General features: G+C 49.9%; 1 protein-coding gene across 1 annotated transcript; it reads left to right on the plus strand.

Moving 5' to 3' along the window:
- Positions 1-761: 761 nt before the first annotated feature.
- TOMM34 (translocase of outer mitochondrial membrane 34) lies at positions 762-19,615 on the plus strand. The gene is made up of 7 exons (XM_043602286.1): positions 762-1,020; positions 6,216-6,315; positions 7,460-7,612; positions 10,402-10,571; positions 13,459-13,606; positions 18,271-18,397; positions 18,585-19,615. Exons 1-7 carry the CDS (start codon positions 894-896, stop codon positions 18,687-18,689), a joined length of 930 nt encoding a protein of 309 aa, XP_043458221.1. The 5' UTR covers positions 762-893; the 3' UTR covers positions 18,690-19,615.
- Positions 19,616-20,054: the final 439 nt, after the last annotated feature.

Here is a 20,054-nt window from a genome sequence, read left to right on the forward strand (position 1 = left end):
CGATAGGAGCAGAGGAGAAACAAGGTAAAAGAGAAGAGGCAAGAAAGGCTTTCAGAGACGATGGTTGAGTCGATTATAGGTGGAGTCAGGACTGGGCAAGAGGAAGTGTTTGGAAAAGACTGGGGTGGGGGGGGGGGGGGCGGCGCATAAGCAAACGTTAGGAAGCAAAAGAAAAAGGTTAATGTCCGCAGGTAGCAACAAGCAATAAAAAACACTGGAGTATGAAGTGGGACATACAGTGAAGTCAGATGAGGCTGAAGATAAATGAGTTTAGGGAAAGATCCTCATCAACCTATCAGTCCATTCATTTATTAAATGATTATCTACACAGCACTAGGTACGAGCCACCCTCCAGCCTCGGTGCCTTTGCACTCTCTGCCTGGAACAGCACTCCCTAAATCTTCTCAGGCTCCAGCTCAATTAGTCCCTCAGAGACGTTTTTCCCACTTCCCTTACCTAAAACAGCCCCCACGTGGACACTTGGCTTTACATCACTGTTTTGCTTTCCTTCTAGCACTAATCACATTATGAGATTATCATCTTCGTTTGCTCAAGAGTTAACAGCCTGCCAGTTGCCACTGGAATGTAAGCTCCTCGCGAGCAGGGCCCTGGCCCCTTTTCATCTTCTTCATCCACAGACCTTCAGCATCCCCAGGGACCCGGCGCAGCTCCGGCGACCCAAGCGCGCTTCACCAGGGATGCCCGCAGCTGAGCATGCGCAGAGGGCTTCTGGCGCGCGGCGCTCCGGCCCCGCCCCGTCCGTCCCGCCCCCTCACGGGCTGGTTGGCCGCGGGATCCGAGTCCTCGCCAGCGGGAGCTCCCGCTCGCTCGCGGTTGCGCACGCCTCAGCGCGGTAACTGACGCGCCCCCCGGTTCGCCGGCCCGGCCCCGGGATGGCCCCCAAGCTCTCAGACTCCGTGGAGGGGCTCCGCGCCGCCGGCAACCAGAGCTTCCGCAACGGCCAGTTCGCCGAGGCCGCGGCGCTGTACAGTCGCGCGCTGCAGACGCTGGCGGCGCAAGGTACGACCCTGGCCCCCGTTTCTCCGCCAGGCCTGCCTCCCCCCCTCCGGTGTTTCCTCCCCCACGGCCCCGCGGCCGCCCAGACCTCGCTCGGCCCCCGACCCCCCGGGGCCGGCGTTCTCAGCGGTGGTCTGGCTCACCGGGGCCACCCGGCACCCTTCCCGCCCGCTCCCTGCTTTGGCATCCTGCGAGAGGCTTCCTTAGCTCTTTCTTCGCCCGCCCCCCACCCCCTTTTTTCCTAATGGTAATATGGTTTTGTTACTGGTTCTTTTTCACTTGCTGACATATCACAAACATATCTCCGTATTAATGGATGTTTGATCTCATGTTTTATTGCTGTAAAAAAAAACCCACAACCTTAAATTTATCTTCGTAACCATTTTTAAGCGCAGGTAAATTCACATTGTTGTGCAACAGATCGCTAGAACTTTTTCATCTGCGACACTGAAACTCTACGCATTGAACACTGTCATCTTCCTTTCCTCCCCCTCAGCCCTTGGTTTCCACCTTTCTACTTCGTGTATCCTTGGTTTTGATTAGATACTTCAAATGAGTGAAGTCCTATGGTATTTGTCTTTTGGGACTGGCTTATTTTGCTTAGCAGAATGGCCTCGAGGACGTTGCAATCGGTGTTGTAGCATGTGACAGAATTTCTTACTAACTTTTTAAGGCCATATAATTTCCATTGTGTGGATATTTCACATTTTCTTTATCCAGATGTAAACAAGGCCTGTCTGATCGCGATTAGGACTGCAAAGAAGACAAATACAGTGATGTGGTAAGGCAGGAGACTGGGGAGCTCCTTTAGAGTGGAAGGTCAAGGACAGCTTTGAAGCAGTGACATTTGAAGTGACGTCTGAATGATGAGAAGAAGCCAGGTGCACAAACTTTTGGGTGCTGCGTGTTCCAGGTGGAGGAACTGTTCATTCCAAGGGCCCCAGATGAATAAGCACGGTGTGTTCCAGGCGCCACAGCGTATAGTGAGCTGTGGAAGAACAGGAAGTGTTGAGGGCAGTTTGAGCGGCAGAGACTTACTGGCCTTATTTTACACAATAGGCTGTGGTAAGGAGTTTGGATTGTATTCCCTGATGGGAGGCTACTGGGAAGTTTTGCTTTAAATAGAGGTGTAGCATGGGCGCCTGGGTGGCTCAGTCGGTTGAGCGTCCGACTTTGGCTCAGGTCATGATCTCGCGGTTCGTGAGTTCGAGCCCCACATCCGGCCCTGTGCTGACAGCTCAGAGCCTGGAGCCTGCTTTGGAGTCTGTGTCTCCCTCTCTTTCTGCCCCTTCCCTGCTCGTTCTCTGTCTCTTTTTCTCTCTCAATAATAAACATTTAAAAATAACTTTTAATAGAGGTATAGCATGTCCTTGTCCATTCTCCCAACCTCCAGCTCATGGGTGAGACCCTTTGGAGAAGTGGTGAGCCTCATTCTACCAACCACAGCCCATTGCCCCAAACCTCTTCTCCAAAAGTGTCTTACCTGTGAGCCCTCATTTTCCGTAGGACCAATTTCCCTATGTTTTCCTCCTCTCCCTTTCTTGGCTGGTATTGGTTGAGTGCTTTACTGTGTGCCAGACATTACAGACGTCAATTCTTTGATCTTCATACAAACCTGTGGATAAGATACTTTCTAGATGAGGAGTCCAGAATTACACAATAAAGACATGTCAGAGGCAGGATTTGAATATGGGTCTGATTCGCAAGTCCAAGTTTGGAGTCACTTTGCTAGACTTCTCCCCAAATCTTCTCCAAACTCCAGTCTTTCTTGTTTGAACTTTTGCAGTTTGAGGCCACTCGTTTGCCCACCTCTTATTCTTCTAGAACCCTCCTTTGTAGGCCCACCTTCTCATCTCAGCGTCACTTGATGAAGTCACGGATGAATCTGCGAGACTGCTATTTCTGCCTTTTTCTTTCATCCTACTCCAGCCGGCCTGGAAAAAAGCTGGTGCTTTTGTGTGGATTTATTCTGGATCCTTAGAAGGGCCTAGTGTCTGGATTTAGTAGGGGACCAGCGTTCGGTTCTGATCTTGCCGTTGATTGTCCAGATAATTTCTGGGCAAATCCCTGGATTTCTGTGATCAGTTTTGCGGCTCTTGAAAGGACAGCAGGGAGTAACCTAACAAAATGAACCCTTCCGGCAGGTCTGTGAAGTGGTATCTTCACGTGATAGTCACGTGGGCACATTCGATCCGCGGGATTGAGTGGCGGGATTCTAGGTCCCAGTGCCCTTGCCACTGCCCCGCTGCTGTTTCTGTGCGCTCCAGTGACTTGACCTGCACTGCAAGTTGTGAGTAATTGTACTCTTCCCTTAAAGGCCAGGATATAGTTTACTTTTTTCTGTACTCTGCTGTCTCACTCAGGGCCTGGCAAAATAAGGGGGGAAAAGTTATTATTTTATCAGGTTTGTCACCGTTGATGTTGAATGAAAGTTGTCATGCCTCAACATGGTAACATACTTAATGGAAAAAAAGCAAATTGCTGAAGGATAGACAATAGCGTGCCACTTGGGAAAAGCTTAGGAATGCAGCTGTAATGGCAGCAGGCACACAGGCATGCAGGAGGATGTCACATCCCAACCTCAGGACTGTGCTGAGCGCTGGGCGTCTGAGGAGGGAGCGAGAGAGAAGGATGAGGTTGAGTGGAGCTTTGGCCGTATCAAAAATTTAAAAGGCTGTGGCACAAAAACAGACACATGGACCAATGGAATAGAATAGAAACCTCAGAACTAGACCCACAAACGTATGGCCAACTAATCTTTGACAAAGCAGGAAAGAACATCCAATGGAAAAAAGACAGTCTCTTTAACAGATGGTGCTGGGAGAACTGGACAGCAACATGCAGAAGGTTGAAACTAGACCACTTTCTCACACCATTCACAAAAATAAACTCAAAATGGATAAAGGACCTAAATGTGAGACAGGAAACCATCAAAACCCTAGAGGAGAAAGCAGGAAAAGACCTCTCTGACCTCAGCCGTAGCAATCTCTTACTCGACACATCCCCAAAGGCAAGGGAATTAAAAGCAAAAATGAATTACTGGGACCTTATGAAGATAAAAGGCTTCTGCACAGCAAAGGAAACAACCAACAAAACTAAAAGGCAACCAACGGAATGGGAAAAGATATTTGCAAATGACATATCGGACAAAGGGCTAGTATCCAAAATGTATAAAGAGCTCACCAAACTCCACACCCGAAAAACAAATAACCCAGTGAAGAAATGGGCAGAAAACATGAATAGACACTTCTCTAAAGAAGACATCCGGATGGCCAACAGGCACATGAAAAGATGCTCAACGTCGCTCCTTATCAGGGAAATACAAATCAACACCACACTCAGATATCACCTCATGCCAGTCAGAGTGGCCAAAATGAACAAATCAGGAGACTATAGATGCTAGAGAGGATGTGGAGAAACGGGAACCCTCTTGCACTGTCGGTGGGAATGCAAATTGGTGCAGCCACTCTGGAAAACAGTGTGGAGGTTCCTCAGAAAATTAAAAATAGACCTACCCTATGACCCAGCAATAGCACTGCTAGGAATTTACCCAAGGGATACAGGAGTACTGATGCATAGGGGCACTTGTACCCCAATGTTTATAGCAGCACTATCAACAATAGCCAAATTATGGAAAGAGCCTAAATGTCCATCAACTGATGAATGGATAAAGAAATTGTGGTTTATATACACAATGGAGTACTACGTGGCAATGAAAAAGAACGAAATATGGCCCTTTGTAGCAACATGGATGGAACCGGAGAGTGTGATGCTAAGTGAAATAAGCCATACAAAGACAGATACCATATGTTTTCACTCTTATGTGGATCCTGAGAAACTTAACAGAAACCCATGGGGGAGGGGAAGGAAAAAAAAAAAAAGAGGTTAGAGTGGGAGAGAGCCAAAGCATAAGAGACTCTTAAAAACTGAGAACAAACTGAGGGTTGATGGGGGGTGGGAGGGAGGGGAGGGTGATGGGTATTGAGGAGGGCACCTTTTGGGATGAGCACTGGGTGTTGTATGGAAACCATTTTGACAATAAATTTCATATATTGAAAAAAAAATTCAAAAGGCTGGAAACAAATATAACATGTGCTAAGTCCAGTGGTGGATGTCAAGTACCCGTTAACACTGTTTTTTTCTAGCTATTTCATAATTTTCAAAAGAGAGTTTGTTTCTAATTCTTTTGTGTATATACCCAGGATGGAATTATTGGGTCAGCACTTGGTATTTTTCAGGGTTTTTCGTGTGTTTTCCATTATGGTCTATGCTAGTGGGTATAAAGTAGTTGAAAAATTATTTTAAAAATGGAAGTTGGGGCGCCTGGGTGGCTCAGTCGGTTAAGCGTCCGACTTTGGCACAGGGCATGATCTCACGGATTGTGAGTTCGAGCCTCGAGTCAGGCTTTGTGCTGACAGCACGGAGCCTGGAGCCTGCTTCGGATTCTGTGTCTGTCTCTCTCTCCTTCTCTCTCTCTCTTCCTCTCTCTCTGCCCCTCCCCCGCTCCTGTTCTCTGTGTGTGTGTGTGTGTCTCAAAAATAAACATTTAAAAAAATGAAAGTCATTGTGGCCACACAATAAAAGACATAGGCTTCTGAGATTCCTGAGGATAAGGACTGCCTTTAGAGAAGTGCCTGATAATTCTCCCTCTGGGCTTCTTGATCAGGCTTGTTGGTAGCTCGAATCCTTCCTTTGATTAAGTTCTGCTTAATCCTGCCACACCCAGAGGACTTTTCCCTGGCAAAGTCCTGTCTGATTTGACCAGGTGGAATTACTCTTGTCTTTTATGTCCCCACAACCCTTGTTCAGTCTATGTATCACATTTTCCTTTTCTTTTTTAGGAACGCTTTTATTGGGTTTACATGATTTTTGTAATAAAATTCTCACATACACACGTGTAGTTACAGCATGGACTTCTCTGAGCAGAAGCCAGCTATTTCGTGTCTTGTCTCTTGGCTGGTCCCAAGTTCAGTGCTGGAGAAGAGGTTTGGGGCAACGGGCTGTGGTTGGTAGAATGAGGCTCACCCTCCCTGTGAGTGGCAGGAAGCCTCCCGTTCTGGCTCCACGTGAGAATGACAAACCCGGCAGCCCATCAGACCAACAAGCCTGATCAGGACTCACATGAAATACATCCCAGAGCCCCAGGGCATCCGTTTCCCGCCCTGTTAATCTCCTGCTGTCTGCTTCCCCCTGGGCAGGTTCTTCGAACCCTGGAGAAGAAAGTATTCTCTACTCTAACCGTGCAATGTGCCACTTAAAGGATGGCAACTGCAAGGACTGCATCAAGGATTGCACTTTGTAAGTGGGCAGGGGTGACCTTGGGAGCCTGGGGGTCTCAGGAGAGGAGGCTGGGTTTATCTGGCCTGTGTTACTGTTTGGACCGATCCCACCAGTTACAGCCATGCCAGATAATTCAGAAGCAACCGCTGGGTCACTGAGGATAGGAGGCTCTACTTGGTCCTCGTGGCCCCTGACTTGTGTCTTTGGAGTCTGCCGAAAAAGGAGTAGGGTGGGAAGTTAGAGGTGGGCCTTAAAGGCCTTTGAGGTTTGGGACCTGAGGGTGAGATTGAGCTGCAGACTGGTGACTGGCTTGCCCAGGATTTTTCTGCGGTGGATGTGTGTGGGAGCAAGGGAGGGAAAGAAAGAGGGATAGAGGTTAGTGAATGGTCTCAAAAGAAACTAAGAGGTATTCATCGGTGACCAGGGGTAAAGGATGTTAAACATTAAACAGTTTTTCATACTTCTTTCTTCGAGCTAGTCTGACCCTGCCTTCTTTCCTCCTCACTGAACTAGCACATGGGACTTCATGTTCTCAGATCCTGTGTCCTGTGGTATTGCCTTAGATTCATGCCCTGGTGATAGGTGGGAGAGGAGGAGAGGTGAGCAGGCTCATGGAGCCTGTGCTAAGGTCATTTGTACCAGGCCCGTGCTAGGTTTCCTTCTGGGAGTGCTCATGACCACTCTGTGGGGTAAGTTTACCACCCTGCCCAGGCTAGCACTGGGTTGCAGGGGACCGAGACGGTAAAGTGACCTGCCTGGGGTCACGTGGTTGGTGGCAGAGGTAGAATTCCAACACCACTCCCCATCTGACTCCAGAGCCTGTTTTCCCACCAGGTCAGCCTCCGTAGAAGCACATCGAAGAATGAGAACTACAAGGCACTTGTGCTTGACTTGGGGTGGGGTTGCAGGGTGGATTGCAGCCATGAAAACTGATGGACAGGCACACAGATTTCACAGTACGAGTGGCCTTCTGTCCATCAGCCCTGCTCCACCTCAGTCCAAGTTCGAAAGTCCCTCCTCTAAGGTTTGACATTTTAGCAGTGTCTCTACCAGATGTGACCTCCTGTATATACTGAATGCTGCACATGACCCTGCCTGGAAGGAGCTGCAGGGGAGCCCTGGTGACTCAGCAGCCAGATGACATTTGTGCCTCCTGCCCTAGAGCACTGGCCCTGGTTCCCTTCAGCCTGAAGCCTCTGCTGCGGCGAGCGTCCGCCTACGAGGCTCTGGAGAAGTACCCCCTGGCCTATGTCGACTACAAGACCGCACTGCAGATTGATGACCGCGTGACGTCGGCCTTGGAAGGCATCAACAGGTGAGCCTGAGCCACCGCCCGCAGTCTCTCTGGGACTCCCTGTCCTCCGGATGCACTTGGGGCTACTGCTTTGGGCATCTCCTGGGGGTCCCTTTGGGCTAGGCTTAGAAACTCCTAATGAGCACGTGGGGAAAGTGCAGAAGGAGAGTCAGCTGTCATGTTTAGCAGGTGTGTTCGGGGTCAGACTTAGAGGACTGGTGGATTGATTCCCTAGCTGCTCCGAGTCATTCACGCTGTAACCACTTACTGAGCTCTGTTGGAAGGATTGTGCCAGGTTCGGTGGGCAAGACCGCAGTAACAACCAGGTACAGATCCCACTTGCTCCGCAGACCTACCTAGAGCAGGGAAAGTAAGACAGGGGCACAGGCAGCCGCAGCACAAGGCGGCGGGTGGTGTTCGCGGGGATGGTTCTGTATGTTGTACTGTGACCCCTTCAGGTGGTCCGTCGGGCAGCACTGCTTTCTGGGCTTCTGAGTGGTTGTACCGCACGGATACCCTCATTTGTGTGCCTGAGCATGTTTCCCCTCTTTGCACGGGCTGCTAGAAAGCCGAACATGACACCGTAGCAAACCCTTCACAGGACTTCATGGTATGTATTTAGTGTGTCATTTTTAGCTTCACTCGTTTTCCCTCTGCCTCCTTTTGGTTTCTGTCCTTCAACAGAATCTGCCACTCGTGTGCCCGTCTTTGCCCTAGGGCCTGGGCCGATGCCTGACACATAGCTCTTGGCTGCCATAATGCCATAATGGAGCCCCCAGTCTCATGGGGAACCCCAGTAGTAGCCAAGTGCACCCGTGTATGTCGAGTGCTGTGGTAGGCGGCGGCCCAGGGGGCTGTAGGGGCAGAAAGGGGCACCTGACCAGCCAGGGGGAGGGAGGAGACTGGTCAGGACTTTCCAGAGGAGGCGAGCCATGGCTGAGAAATGAATAGAAATCCGGGATCGGGGCAGCCACAAGGCCGCCCGCGCAGGGTGACCGAGGATGATGGATTCCAGGAATTGCGAGAAGTCCCATTTTGCTTGGCGCTGCTGGTGAGGAGCTCAGCTCGGGCGGGTGAGGTGAGACCAGATCACACGGGGGCCTGGCACTCAGGGGCCTGGACCTAATCCAGGCATGGTGAGGCTTTGTGAAAGGGGCTTTAGCAGGGGGACAGCGGGAGCAGATTTGAGAGAAAAGGTGACTAGCTTCCGTGCTGAGGGATGACATGAAGGAGAGCAGGGTAGGAAGGGCCCAGCAGTAACTCAGAAGAGACGGTAGGGATAGTGGAAGGAGGACAGTGGGACCAGTTCTGGGGACATTTGGGTAGTAGTTCAGTGAGATTTGGTGTTAGGAGGGTAGGAGAGGGAAGAATAGAAGAGACATCCCGGAGGCTGACAGGTTGCATTGGAGGGGACCCGAGATGGGAGATGTAAGGACAGCGGTTGGGGGCAAAGGAGAAGAATACAGGGCAGACATTTGGATTCAGAGGTCATCGGTGTCGAGGTGGATTGAGGTTGTGGGAGAGAAGACGACCCCCACGGCAAGTGAGCTGGGGGGAGAGGATGGAGCTTTGAAAATCGCAACATTTGAGGGACTTCCAGGAGAACAGCAGCTGGAGGCTAGGAGGGAACTTGGAGCATTTCGGGAGAAAGTGTTTCCAGAAGGACAAAGACATCCTTCCTGTCGGGTGTTGCAGGGAGCTTACGCGGACTTCTGGGTTTAAGAATGAAGTCACTGGTGGATGTGACAGCAGCAGTTCAAGAGGTCTGGCTGAGGAGAGGCAGAGGAGTCCAGCTGTGCAGTCAGAGTGGGGCCTCCAGGCGGCCCTCCGGGCACGGAGAAAGGTTGAAGCTGTAGAAGAGGTGCTGGCCGTGGTTGCTGCTAGAGGCAGGGAGAGGGGAGACCCGGAGCTTCGCTGGAGAGGTTGGCCTCGTCACTTCTTCATTTGTGACAGGAGAGAAATGGGAAGGGTCAGGTGCCCTTGCAGGTGGGTTTGCATTTTCAGGATGGGGACGTTTGCCCCGAAGAAGGAGGAGGGTGAGGGAGCCGGGACGAGGAGGTGGAGGTTTGAAACAGCCGTGCCAATCAGAGTCCAAGGACATGAGTTTGCAGTGATGCCGGCCTGTGACGCTTTCATTCTAGTCACACTGCCTCTAGGAGGCAGTCGTTGGAGCCGAAAAAGCACACAGTTGGCTCTGTTCGCTGGTTGAGCACATACAAGATGGATGAGGTCCCCGAGCAGCATTTGAAGCAAGTTAGCTGGGCCAGAAGGGGGAGATGGGGAACGGGAGGTGGAAGAGATTGTTCCGGGTAGAGGGAAGAGCATGTGCAAAGCCTGGAACATAGGGATCAATAGGGAACGTGGCACACGGTAAAAGCGGAGAGGCGGGAAGGGACCAGGTGTCAGGCCCCGCCAGCCCAGGGAAACGGGAACCACTAAAGGGTTTTAAAATGAGAGAATGATAGAAGATTTGCACTTTTTAAAAATCCAATGTCAGGTGCTTGCGTGGCCTTGTCATAGATCCATTAGGAAGATATAAAACGTTTCCTTTCTTGGGGCATGTGTGGTCCTCTGGGGATAAGGTGGAGTACGCTTCACGAGCAGCGGTCACCACTTTGAAGTTAATGTAGATGAGTAATGTCATGGCAGCAGGGGGTACTGTCGTGTGCAGACTTCTGTCCCTTTCCCGCTGTGTGTTAGAAGGCCAGGAAGAGATGGTGGCTCTCGTACACCCGCTTTGGATTTATGAGAGGAGGAATATCTTCCGGACCCAGCCGGAAACCTCCCTGTAATTCTGTCTGCCTTTCCAGGATGAGCAGAGCTCTCATGGACTCACTTGGGCCCGAGTGGCGCCTGAAGCTGCCCTTGACCCCCTTGGTGCCCGTTTCAGCTCAGAAGAGGTGGGAGTCCTTGCCCCCCGAATGCCGCAGAGAAAGAGCTAAAAGCAAATTCAGAGAAACCACAACGGCAAAGAGCAGAGGTAAGTTGTGACTTGCCGCCCAGAGTGGCATAGTCTCCCCGTAGCCACTTTCTGTAGAGTAATCCTATACAAATTGGCCTTGGTTAAACTGCGCTATAAAAAGTATCTAAAAGAAAAAATACAAAACGAAAAGTCCTAACCTCTTAGAGACTGAGGTGATGAGAAAGCCCACCCACCGCTGTACGGGTGAAGCGATAGAAGACGCCTGGAACCCCCAGCCTGGTGCGTCGGTGTACATACGACATTAGTTCCTTTGGCGGTCCTGGGTATGGATCGTCCAGGGTGTTTTGGTAGCAAGAGCAGAAGACTCAACGTGGTGAAAACGACAAAGAGAACGTACTGGCTCATGAAACTGAGAAGTTCAGAGTTCAGGTTCAGGCAGGGTTTGCTCCAGCCGCTCACAACATTCTCAGACTCTGAGTCCATTCCTCCGTGCTCTCTCAGCTCTCTCCTCTAGTGTGTTGGCTTTGTCTTGGGGCAGTCTTCCCTCCTAGTAGTGAAGCGGCTGTAGCAGTTGCTGGCCTCATGTCCATATGCTGTGCCTCATGGCTCAGAGGAGAAGAAGGTTGGTTTCTTCTTCCAATAGCCCCCTAAGAAGGAGAGAGTGTCTTTCCTTTAAATCCCTAGGTCACATGTTTTCTCAATGATTCCGGCCCATTTGGTCACAGGCTATTGTCTGAATTAGTCACTGTGACCAGGGGCTGAGATTTTGTGATGAGCTCCACCGTAAGCCATCTGTCCCACCTTCTTAACTAGAGGGTGATGCTTCCCCAAGAACCAACACACACCCACACGCGTGCAAGGAGTCCCTGGAAGATGAATAAGAGAAGGGAGATGAAAGTCAGGTAACCCAAAGACAGGAGACTGAGTAAGAGGCCATTTTTGAGGCACAGGCTCACCAGTGCTCCAGGGGCCTCAGGTGGGCCCAGCAAGCTAGGTGGTGAGGGGAGGAGGTGCAGCAGGTGTGCGGGCTGGAGCCCAGCCATGGGTGTCAGGGGAGGGCAGAGTTAACTCCCCTTCCCGGGAGGGAACCTATCTGACCATGGGTAGCACTCACTCTGGTTTGTGGAAACCTGCTAAGTGTCCCCCGTTCTTCTCCGGAATGAAAATGTGGGGTGCTGAGGAACTAGATGGCTTCAGAGCACCTACCATTAATTTCCTTCTTTCAGAGCCACTGAGCCATATGTTTTGCAGGTGCTGTGCTAGGCAGTGTGACATACAGAAGGCAGGCAGTCTCGGCCCTCAGGCAGCTCTCAGTCTGATGAGACTGGGACACATAAACAGCATTTTAAAATACAGGAGGAAAGGGGTGCCTGGCTGGCTCAGTCTGTGGAGCCCATGACTCTTGATCTCAGGGTTGTAGGTTCAAGCCCCACATTGGCGGTAGAGCCTACTTAAAAAAAAAAGAAAATACAGGAGGAAGAATAAGTGCTTTAGAGTCTTTAGTATCTGGGGAGTTCAAAACGTGAACCTACGTGTGCACTGAGGGGTTTGGGGAATGGCTTCTGGGGGAGATGCCAGAGAACCTGAGAGAATGCAGCCTGTGGTCATCGCAGGTGAACAGTGGGAATCCGCGTGCCTGCAGCGTGCTGTGTCGCAGAGCCGAGGTCAGGCTGAAGACGTGTGTACGCGGCAGCCCCTTGGCTCTGCTTCTAGAGAACCTCACGCATGTGCGCAGAGGAGACGTGTACAAGAATGTTTGCAGCAGCAAAAAACACAACTGGAAAACAACCCAAATCTGTAAATAGAACAGATAAATCAGTTGTACCACAGCAGTGAGAGTGAATGAACTCCAGGCATCCGTATCAACACAGGTGAATCTCAGGATCACGTTGGTGAGGGGAGGAGACAAAACCAGATCAAAGAAGCATAGTTAGAATCGTTTATTCTTTTATACGAAGTTTAAAAGCAAAATAAACAGCAAATGGTTTATAGAAACTGTTGTATATAGTTAAGCTACCAAGAAAAAAGCAGGGGAAGGGAGCACAGGATTGGCGATAATGGTTTCCTCCAGGAGTAGATTGATTTGGGGAGGGGGCCCCACAGGGCTTTAAAGGTCCTAGTGAATGCTCTGTTTCTTAAGGTGAGGGATAAGTTCAAGGGTGTTAGTTCAGTTCCTAAAACCTTACCCGTGCCATACATATCAGTATTTTATAAAGATAGTTTTTAAAAATTACAAAAACAGGTGAAATGGGAGTGAGGTCTGGAACGACGATGTGGGGCTGCTCAGTGAAGGGCCGGAAAGCCAAGTGAGCAGCTTGCATTTCACCTTGTCTCCCTGTCAGGGCGGGGGTGGGGAAGCTGCACGCACTTCGTGAGGGAGGGTACGGGCCCGGGCCAAAGCCACCGTGAAGACTGGCGGGCTCTTCTGCCCTTTTCTGAAGCCTGGGATCTATACCCTTTTTTCCTCAGATGCTTGCTTATTTAAATCTCATTTACTTACTCTCCTGCTTTAAGTTTATAGGATGTTTTGCATGCTCAGATTTCATCCTAAACTAGCCACGTGTAGGGCAGGTAGTGCCCCGGTGGATGGAGAGACTAAGGTCCAGAAGACTTGGGCCCCACGAGATCCCCAGCTCCTAAGTGGTAGCACCGGGACTAGAACCCGAGTTCTGTCTATTCTTATGTGCACGTCTAAGTATGTTTGTATGGGAGTCCCCAACCTCCTATGACTGAAAAATTGTTTAATTTCCCAGAAGCCACATGGGGGACTCCTTCATCAGGGAGGCTGCTTTAGGGCAGCGTAGGGATCTTGGCGGGGGGGGGGGGGGGTGGAACAGTGGGGGAGGGTGGCAGATGACTTGGAAGAGATGGGGCCGGCAAGGCCTCGTGGGTCTCGCTTGGGCACCCGCTCCATGGCTTTTTCCTCTTCTGAATTTGTATCTAGTGCCTTCTGCTGGGGATGTGGAGAGAGCCAGAGTTCTGAAGGAAGAAGGCAATGAGCTTGTAAAGAAGGGAAACCATAAGAAAGCTATTGAGAAGTACAGTGAAAGCCTCTCATTTAGTGACGTGGAGTCTGCCACATACAGCAACAGGTATCTTCCATGTAGCTGCTGGCCCGGGGGATTTTAGGACATTGGATACTGTTCCAGAGTCTTCTCTCGGACTGGGGTGGGCTCTTCATTCCTAGCGTTTTGGTCAGGATGTTGTAGCTCTAAACCTACCTTCACACGGGTTTTGGTCACCGTGAGGCAGGTGTTGCCCGTGGCATCTGCTACCTTAGAGGAATAGAAAGAGCGGTGCCAGTGTGGAGCCTGGGCTTTGTCGGGCCTTCTCCCCCTCAGATTTTCCTGAACCACCCAAATAAGCACACTCTGAAAGTAAAAGCCTCAATACATGTCTCTCCGCCTTCCCCCTTCCCCCTAGCCCCTCCGGTTAGAAGTGTTGGCACTGTCCCAGCCCTAGGGCAACCCAGGCCGTGGACTAATGGTCACCTGGCCCAGGAGCAAGAGAGAAGGTCTTGCCTGAAGGGTTTGACCTGTGGGTGGCGCTGTTGAGCGCTCTGCACCATGAACTGCTGTCTGTGGCTGGTGCTTCTTTCCACCCACAGTGAGGACACCATCCCTTTTATTGTGTGGGAGTCACTGCTTTGCAGCACATTCCCGACATATTGGTAGGTGGTCTTCCCCTGTAAAGTCAAGAAATCGGAGGCTCAGAGCAGAAAGGGCTCTAGCTCAGCTCACCCAGCCATTAAAATGGTGGAGACAGAATTGGAACCTGGCTCCGGTGAGATCTTTCTATTAGTTTTACTGTCAGAAGTTGAAATATTCAGCAAGGGACCATATCTGATCCAATCATTTGTCATAAAAGATTTACGATAAAATGTTGTGACTCTGTTTCTCCTCTCCTGCTCACATATACATGTTACTCTTGTTCAAAAACCTTGGATGGCGGTACCTGGGTGGCTCAGTCAGTTAAGCATCTGACTCTTGGTTTTGGCTCAGGTCATGATCTCACGGTTTGTAAGTTTGAGCCCCAAATTGGGCTCTGTGCTGACAGTGCAGAGCCTGCTTGAGAATCTTTCTCTCTCTCTGCCCCTCCCCTGCTCACCTCTCTCCCTCTCTCAAAAATCAACATTTAAAAAAATAAAAAAAAACTTGGCTCTACTGTAGTGTCTCCATTCCCTATGCAAGATTCTTGGGATAAAAGGCATTCCAGGTTTGAGTCAGGTGACATGGTCCATATACCGAATCACATAATGCTCGCACAGAGTCTGGGGCAGCTTGCTGAAACTCGCTGTTAACATTTCTGCCATGAAACATAGCAGAATTCCACTTGTCACGGGGCGGTGTTAAAGAATGACCAAGTAGCCTCACGTCCGTGCAGGTCGATTTCGGTGTCAAATGAGGTGAAAAGAGAACTTAACAAAGAATGGATTTGGGGCTTTGGCCCTGTGGTTTTACTGGCTGATTGGACCAGGGGTGCCTGGTGCCTCAGCCTGCCCGGCTAACCTGGAAGAAAGGGCTGCTGCCTGCTGTTCTGTGTTGACGCAGTGGCAGCTTGATTCCTCTATCTCTGGGCCTGCCTGACTCGCTGACCTCATCCTGCTAGAGACTCCTGCCAGCCTGTTTTCCTGGAGTTTTACCACTTTCAGGAGAATGTTTTGTTTTGTTTAAATACAGTTTTCATGCAAATGTGTCCATGCCACACTGTTTCAATTATTACTGCTTTATAATATCTTGTAGGGCTAGTCTTTTCCTTATTCTTCTTACTCAGAGCATCACTGTTTTCCCAGGTTCGTTCTGGCTAAACCTTAGGATCGTCTTGACAGACTCCAGAAAGTATCTTGGTGCACTTTTGGTTATGGTTACATTGAATTTATAAATTTATAAATTTATTTATGTTTTTAAATGTTTATTTTTGAAGGAGAGAGAGACAGAGTATGAGTGGGGGAGGGGTAGAGAGTGAGGGAGACACAGAATCCAAAGCAGGCTCCAGGCCCTGAGCTGTCAGCACAGAGCCTGATGTGGGGCTCGAACTCACAAACTGCGAGATCATGACCTGAGCCGAAGTCGGACGCTCAACCGACCAAGCCACCCAGGCACCCATGAATTTATAAATTTAATTTAGAGGTGCCTGGGTGGCTCAGTTGGTTAAGCGTCTCACTCTTGATTTTGCCTCAGGCCATGATCTCCTGGTTCGTGGGTTCAAGCCCTGCCTTTGGCTCTGCACTGTTAGTGCAGAGCCTGCTTGGGATTCTCTCTCTCTCTCTCTCTCTCTGTCTCTCTCTTTCTCTCTCAAAAATAAACAAACTTAAAGAATTTTTAACTTAGAGGACTGTGGGACACCTGAGTGGCTCAGTTGGTTAAGCGTCCAACTCTTGATTTCAGCTCAGTCATGATCCAATGGTTGTGGGATCGAGCCTCGTGTCGGGCTCTGTGCTGACATCGTGAAGCCTGCATGGGATTCTCTCTCTCCCTGTCGGCCCCTCTCCCGCTCACGCTTTCTCTCTCAAATAAAAATTTAGAGGACTGATAACTTTATATTTTATATTGACGAATTTTCCATCCACTGAGACTGAAATTATACCTCATCCCAGATGCTTTTTTTTTTTTTTTGAGAGAGAGCGCATAAGTGAACAAGAAACAGAGAGAAGTGGGGCTCCCCCAAGGCAGGGCTTGAACTCATGAACCGTGAGATCATGACCTGAGCCAAAGTCAGACACTTAACTGACTGAGCCACCCAGCCACCCCCCAGATGCCATTTTAATGCTCTGCCATGCCCTTTCCTCTCTACTGGTCAGTCCCCAAACCTACCTGAATTAGAGGGGAGAGAACATAGGACTCCTTCAGTGGGAAGAATGACAAAGAATTTGTGCCTGCTTTTATTAACAACAAAAAAAAATTTTTTTAATGTTTATTTTTAAAGAGAGACAGCATGCGAGCTAGGAAGGGGCAGAGAGAGAGAGAGGTAGACACAGAATCTGAAGCAGGCTCCAGGCTGTGAGCTGTCAGCACAGAGCCCGACGTGGGGCTCAAACACGCAAACCATGAGATCATGACCTGAACTGAAGTCAGATGCTTAACTGACTGAGCCACCCAAGCACCCCTGTTGTGCCGGCTTTTAAATTGGTATGCCGGGGGGCAGGGGGTCTGGCTGTCTCTGCCAGCGGAGCATGGAGCTCTGGCTCTCTATTTCATATGTTCAGGTTCCATTGCTGGGCACAGAGGTTACTTTAAAAAAATTGATACAAGGGGGAGCTTTTTCTAATTTATAAATCCATGCAGTCTCAGTAAAAACATTAGACTTTTTTAATTCACGATAATGATTCTGAAGTTTGTCAGGAAAAAATGAGAATAGCAGCCTACGAGAATTTAGCAGATGATAAAGTGTAGGGAAAAGACGGATTTTCCAATGAGTAGTGTTGGGTTGCCTGGATAGGAGTTAAAAATAAGCCTGAATCCCTACCTCACTCCTTATTAAAATAAATCCTAAGTGGACCACGGTTTCAAATGTAGAAAGTAAAAATTATGTTCTAGAAGAATGCGTGGGTTAATTATTTTGCAGTGTGGAATGTATTATAAAGCTAGGGAATGGGGAGGTGGGGACCACAGAGGTCATTAAAGGTAAATTTTATTTCATAAGGTTAAAAAGTCTTATGTAAAGACACAGAGCTTTGCCCATATTTAAAGCAACTATGTTAAAATAGTGAGACACTGTTTTCTTCCAATATTAATAAGTTAAAGGTTGAGACCCAGGATTAGTTCACTTACAGGAAAATAGGCTCTATCAATAACTGGTTGTACAAGAGCAGCTCTTTTGGAGAACATTTTGGCAGTAAGAGTCAAGATTTTAAATGCGTGTTTCTGTTGACCCATCTGTCCCTCGTGATAGGCGCTAAGCTTTATGCACAAGGATGCTCATGGCAGCACCTTGTGTTTACAAATTGGAAGAAATGAAAAAGATCTGTAGTTAAGGAATTGGTAGAATAAGTTATGGTTCATCCAACTAAGCAAATACTCTATTCTCACTGAAAATAGCAAATGAGTTCCAAGACACCTGTTTTTCATGACTGTCCTTGGGGAAAATAATTGAAGATGGATGAAGATATACATACTTCTTTCCCCGTAGGTGTAGAGCGTCTTGTTGTATGATGTATGCAACTGTTTTTTCCCATGATTGTGAAAATTTTCACGATATCAGTTGAAAGAACTGGACACCGGACGCCCGCATACCTACCATCGATTCCTCATTAACGTTTTGTCACATTTGCTTTATCGCTGTTTGGCTATCGATTGTTCTTAGTTTAGGCACATTTCAGGGTGAGCTGGAGGCATCTTTATTTCTCACTGCTAACACGTCTGCATGCATATCCTCGGAGTCCAGTATTTGTTTAAGGTAGATGACTTTTTAATCCATCGAGGGGGAGGTTTCAGGATCCTTTTCTTGATGTGAAAAGAGCACAGGACGGGAGCGTGAAGTAGACCAAGTGATGACTGGATGTGGTTAGGGGGTGGAGACCTGCACACCGGGCTCCCATCCGGGCTCTGCCTTAGGCTGGCACTGGTGCGTGCACGGGGCCCCTGGCCCCTCCGGGCCGAGCCGGTGGTTTGCTTCGAGGGTGAGGAAGCTAAAAAGTATGCAGCACAGAGCAGGTGTTCGGCGAGTCCGAGTCCGAGGTCAGCCCTCAAACCTCCTTGTGGCTGGTGGGCGGCCTCCAAGCAGTGACTGAAACCTCCAAACGGTCTTTCCCCATCAGAGCGCTCTGCCATTTGGTTCTGAAGCAGTACAAGGAAGCAGTGAAGGATTGCACAGAAGCCCTCAGGCTGGATGGAAGGAACGTGAAGGCGTTCTACAGGCGAGCTCAAGCCCACAAGGCACTCAAGGTAAGAAGACCCTGACTGAAGGGCACCGTCCGAGACGTCCGTGCTGGTGGCAGTCCTCCCAGAGCAGGGCGAGGTGGTGCCATGTCCCTTTTCCTGGGGCCCCCACGTGGCTCAGGGCAGGCCTGCCGTCTCCACTTCACCTTGCCTCCATCAGGCCTCATCCTCACCCCCTGCTCTCTTCTCTCAGGACTATAAATCCAGCTTTGAAGACATCAGTTGTCTCCTGCAACTTGAGCCCAGGAACGGCCCTGCCCAGAAGTTGCAGCAGGAAGTTAACCAGAGCTTAAACTAAACACCCAGAGGGGCAGCGGGAAACCTCTGCCTGAGCTCCCTTCTCCATGCCTGCTCCTGGGACCTCGCCTGCCCCAGAGTGAGCTCTGAAGCAACTCAGAGGTGATGGCTTCCCACCTTGTAAGAGGCTTGGCTTGTTCAAATTAAGCCCAGTGTAGTAAAAAACCAAAAACAATGTTTTGCTGGAATGGTCCCCACTAGAGCCCCATCCCCCCCCCCGCCTCAGACAGCTAGCAGGACGGCAGAAACAGGTCCTCCTCAGCAGAGCACTTGGCTCTGTCCCCGCCCCAAGCATACTACCGACCGCTGCCCTTGTAGCTTCTTCACCAGACCCATCTCACTGTGGTTCATCTGAGCAAACCGAGCTCCGGGGTGGGGGCGGGTGAGGGATAAACCAGAAGACCCTGGCCCACCTACACCCAAAGCAGCCTGTTGAGCTGGTTCTCCAGGGCTGCCGTGCCCACCCCATCCTTGGCAGAGTCCCCTGTGTTCTAAGCCCCAGTGCCTTTTGGCTGGGCCCTCCTCTGGTGGGGATGCAGAATCCTGACCCGGGGGTAGCTTTGCCTGTGGCTCTGTGCTGCTGTACCTGCACGGAGGTGCCTGAGGTGTTTGAAGAGTCCAGGGGTGAGGGCATTTCCAGAGGTGGGCCTTTCCAAGAGAGAAAGCCCTTCTCGAAGGCAGTGTTCTTCCAGTTTGGGCAGAGACTTCTTTTTGACCTCAACAGTGGCCCCCTCCAAGCTTCTTGGTTCTTTGTAATACGAACTTAATTTGAACTAAACTCACTGATGTCGAAGTGTGTATTTGAGCTTTTGCATTAAACATCTTTCTTGTACAAGAAAGGTGTGCTGTGCTTATGTTTGTGCTTTTTCTGCTCTGTGCTTTGAACTTTGCAATAATAAAAGCCACTGCCTGTTCAGCACTCATCCACTCACTGAACACACTTCCTGGAGTATCCACATGGCCCAGGCTCTGTGTATAGTGCTGGTGAAATCATAGTCAATAGACATGGTCCCTGCTCTCAGAGGGCTGAGGCTCTAGTGGAACAGCAAGAAGGTAATCAGATAATCCCAAGAACAAACGGCAGCCAGATTGAGCGTTTTAGAGAAGCCGGCACACGATGCTTTCCCTGCCTCACTGGGGAATTGGACCCTGTGGAGGGAAAGGGGTCCCTGAGGAAGTAGAGCTCAAATTGACTTCTAATGTGGGAGTTTAACTGGTAAAGAAGGCAGAAAAACAATCCAAGCAGACAAGACAGACATTTGTCAAGGCCCTAGGTAGGAGGACAGGGTGAGGACCAGGACCAGAAAGTACCCCTCGAGTTCACAAAACGGTGTGGATGAGGCTGGAGGGCGCTTTAGGATTTGTC

This window comes from Prionailurus bengalensis, chromosome A3 (genome assembly GCF_016509475.1).
Source record: "Prionailurus bengalensis isolate Pbe53 chromosome A3, Fcat_Pben_1.1_paternal_pri, whole genome shotgun sequence".
NCBI classification, from domain to species: domain Eukaryota; kingdom Metazoa; phylum Chordata; class Mammalia; order Carnivora; family Felidae; genus Prionailurus; species Prionailurus bengalensis.

Bases quoted from the DNA above. Each gene is read 5' to 3' on its own strand.
- TOMM34 (XM_043602286.1), top strand. From the start codon at position 894: ATGGCCCCCAAGCTCTCAGACTCCGTGGAGGGGCTCCGCGCCGCCGGC. The intron at 1,021-6,215 runs GTACGACCCTGG...CCCCCTGGGCAG, and splicing joins GCAGACGCTGGCGGCGCAAG to GTTCTTCGAACCCTGGAGAA. The intron at 13,607-18,270 runs GTATCTTCCATG...TTTCCCCATCAG, and splicing joins TCTGCCACATACAGCAACAG to AGCGCTCTGCCATTTGGTTC.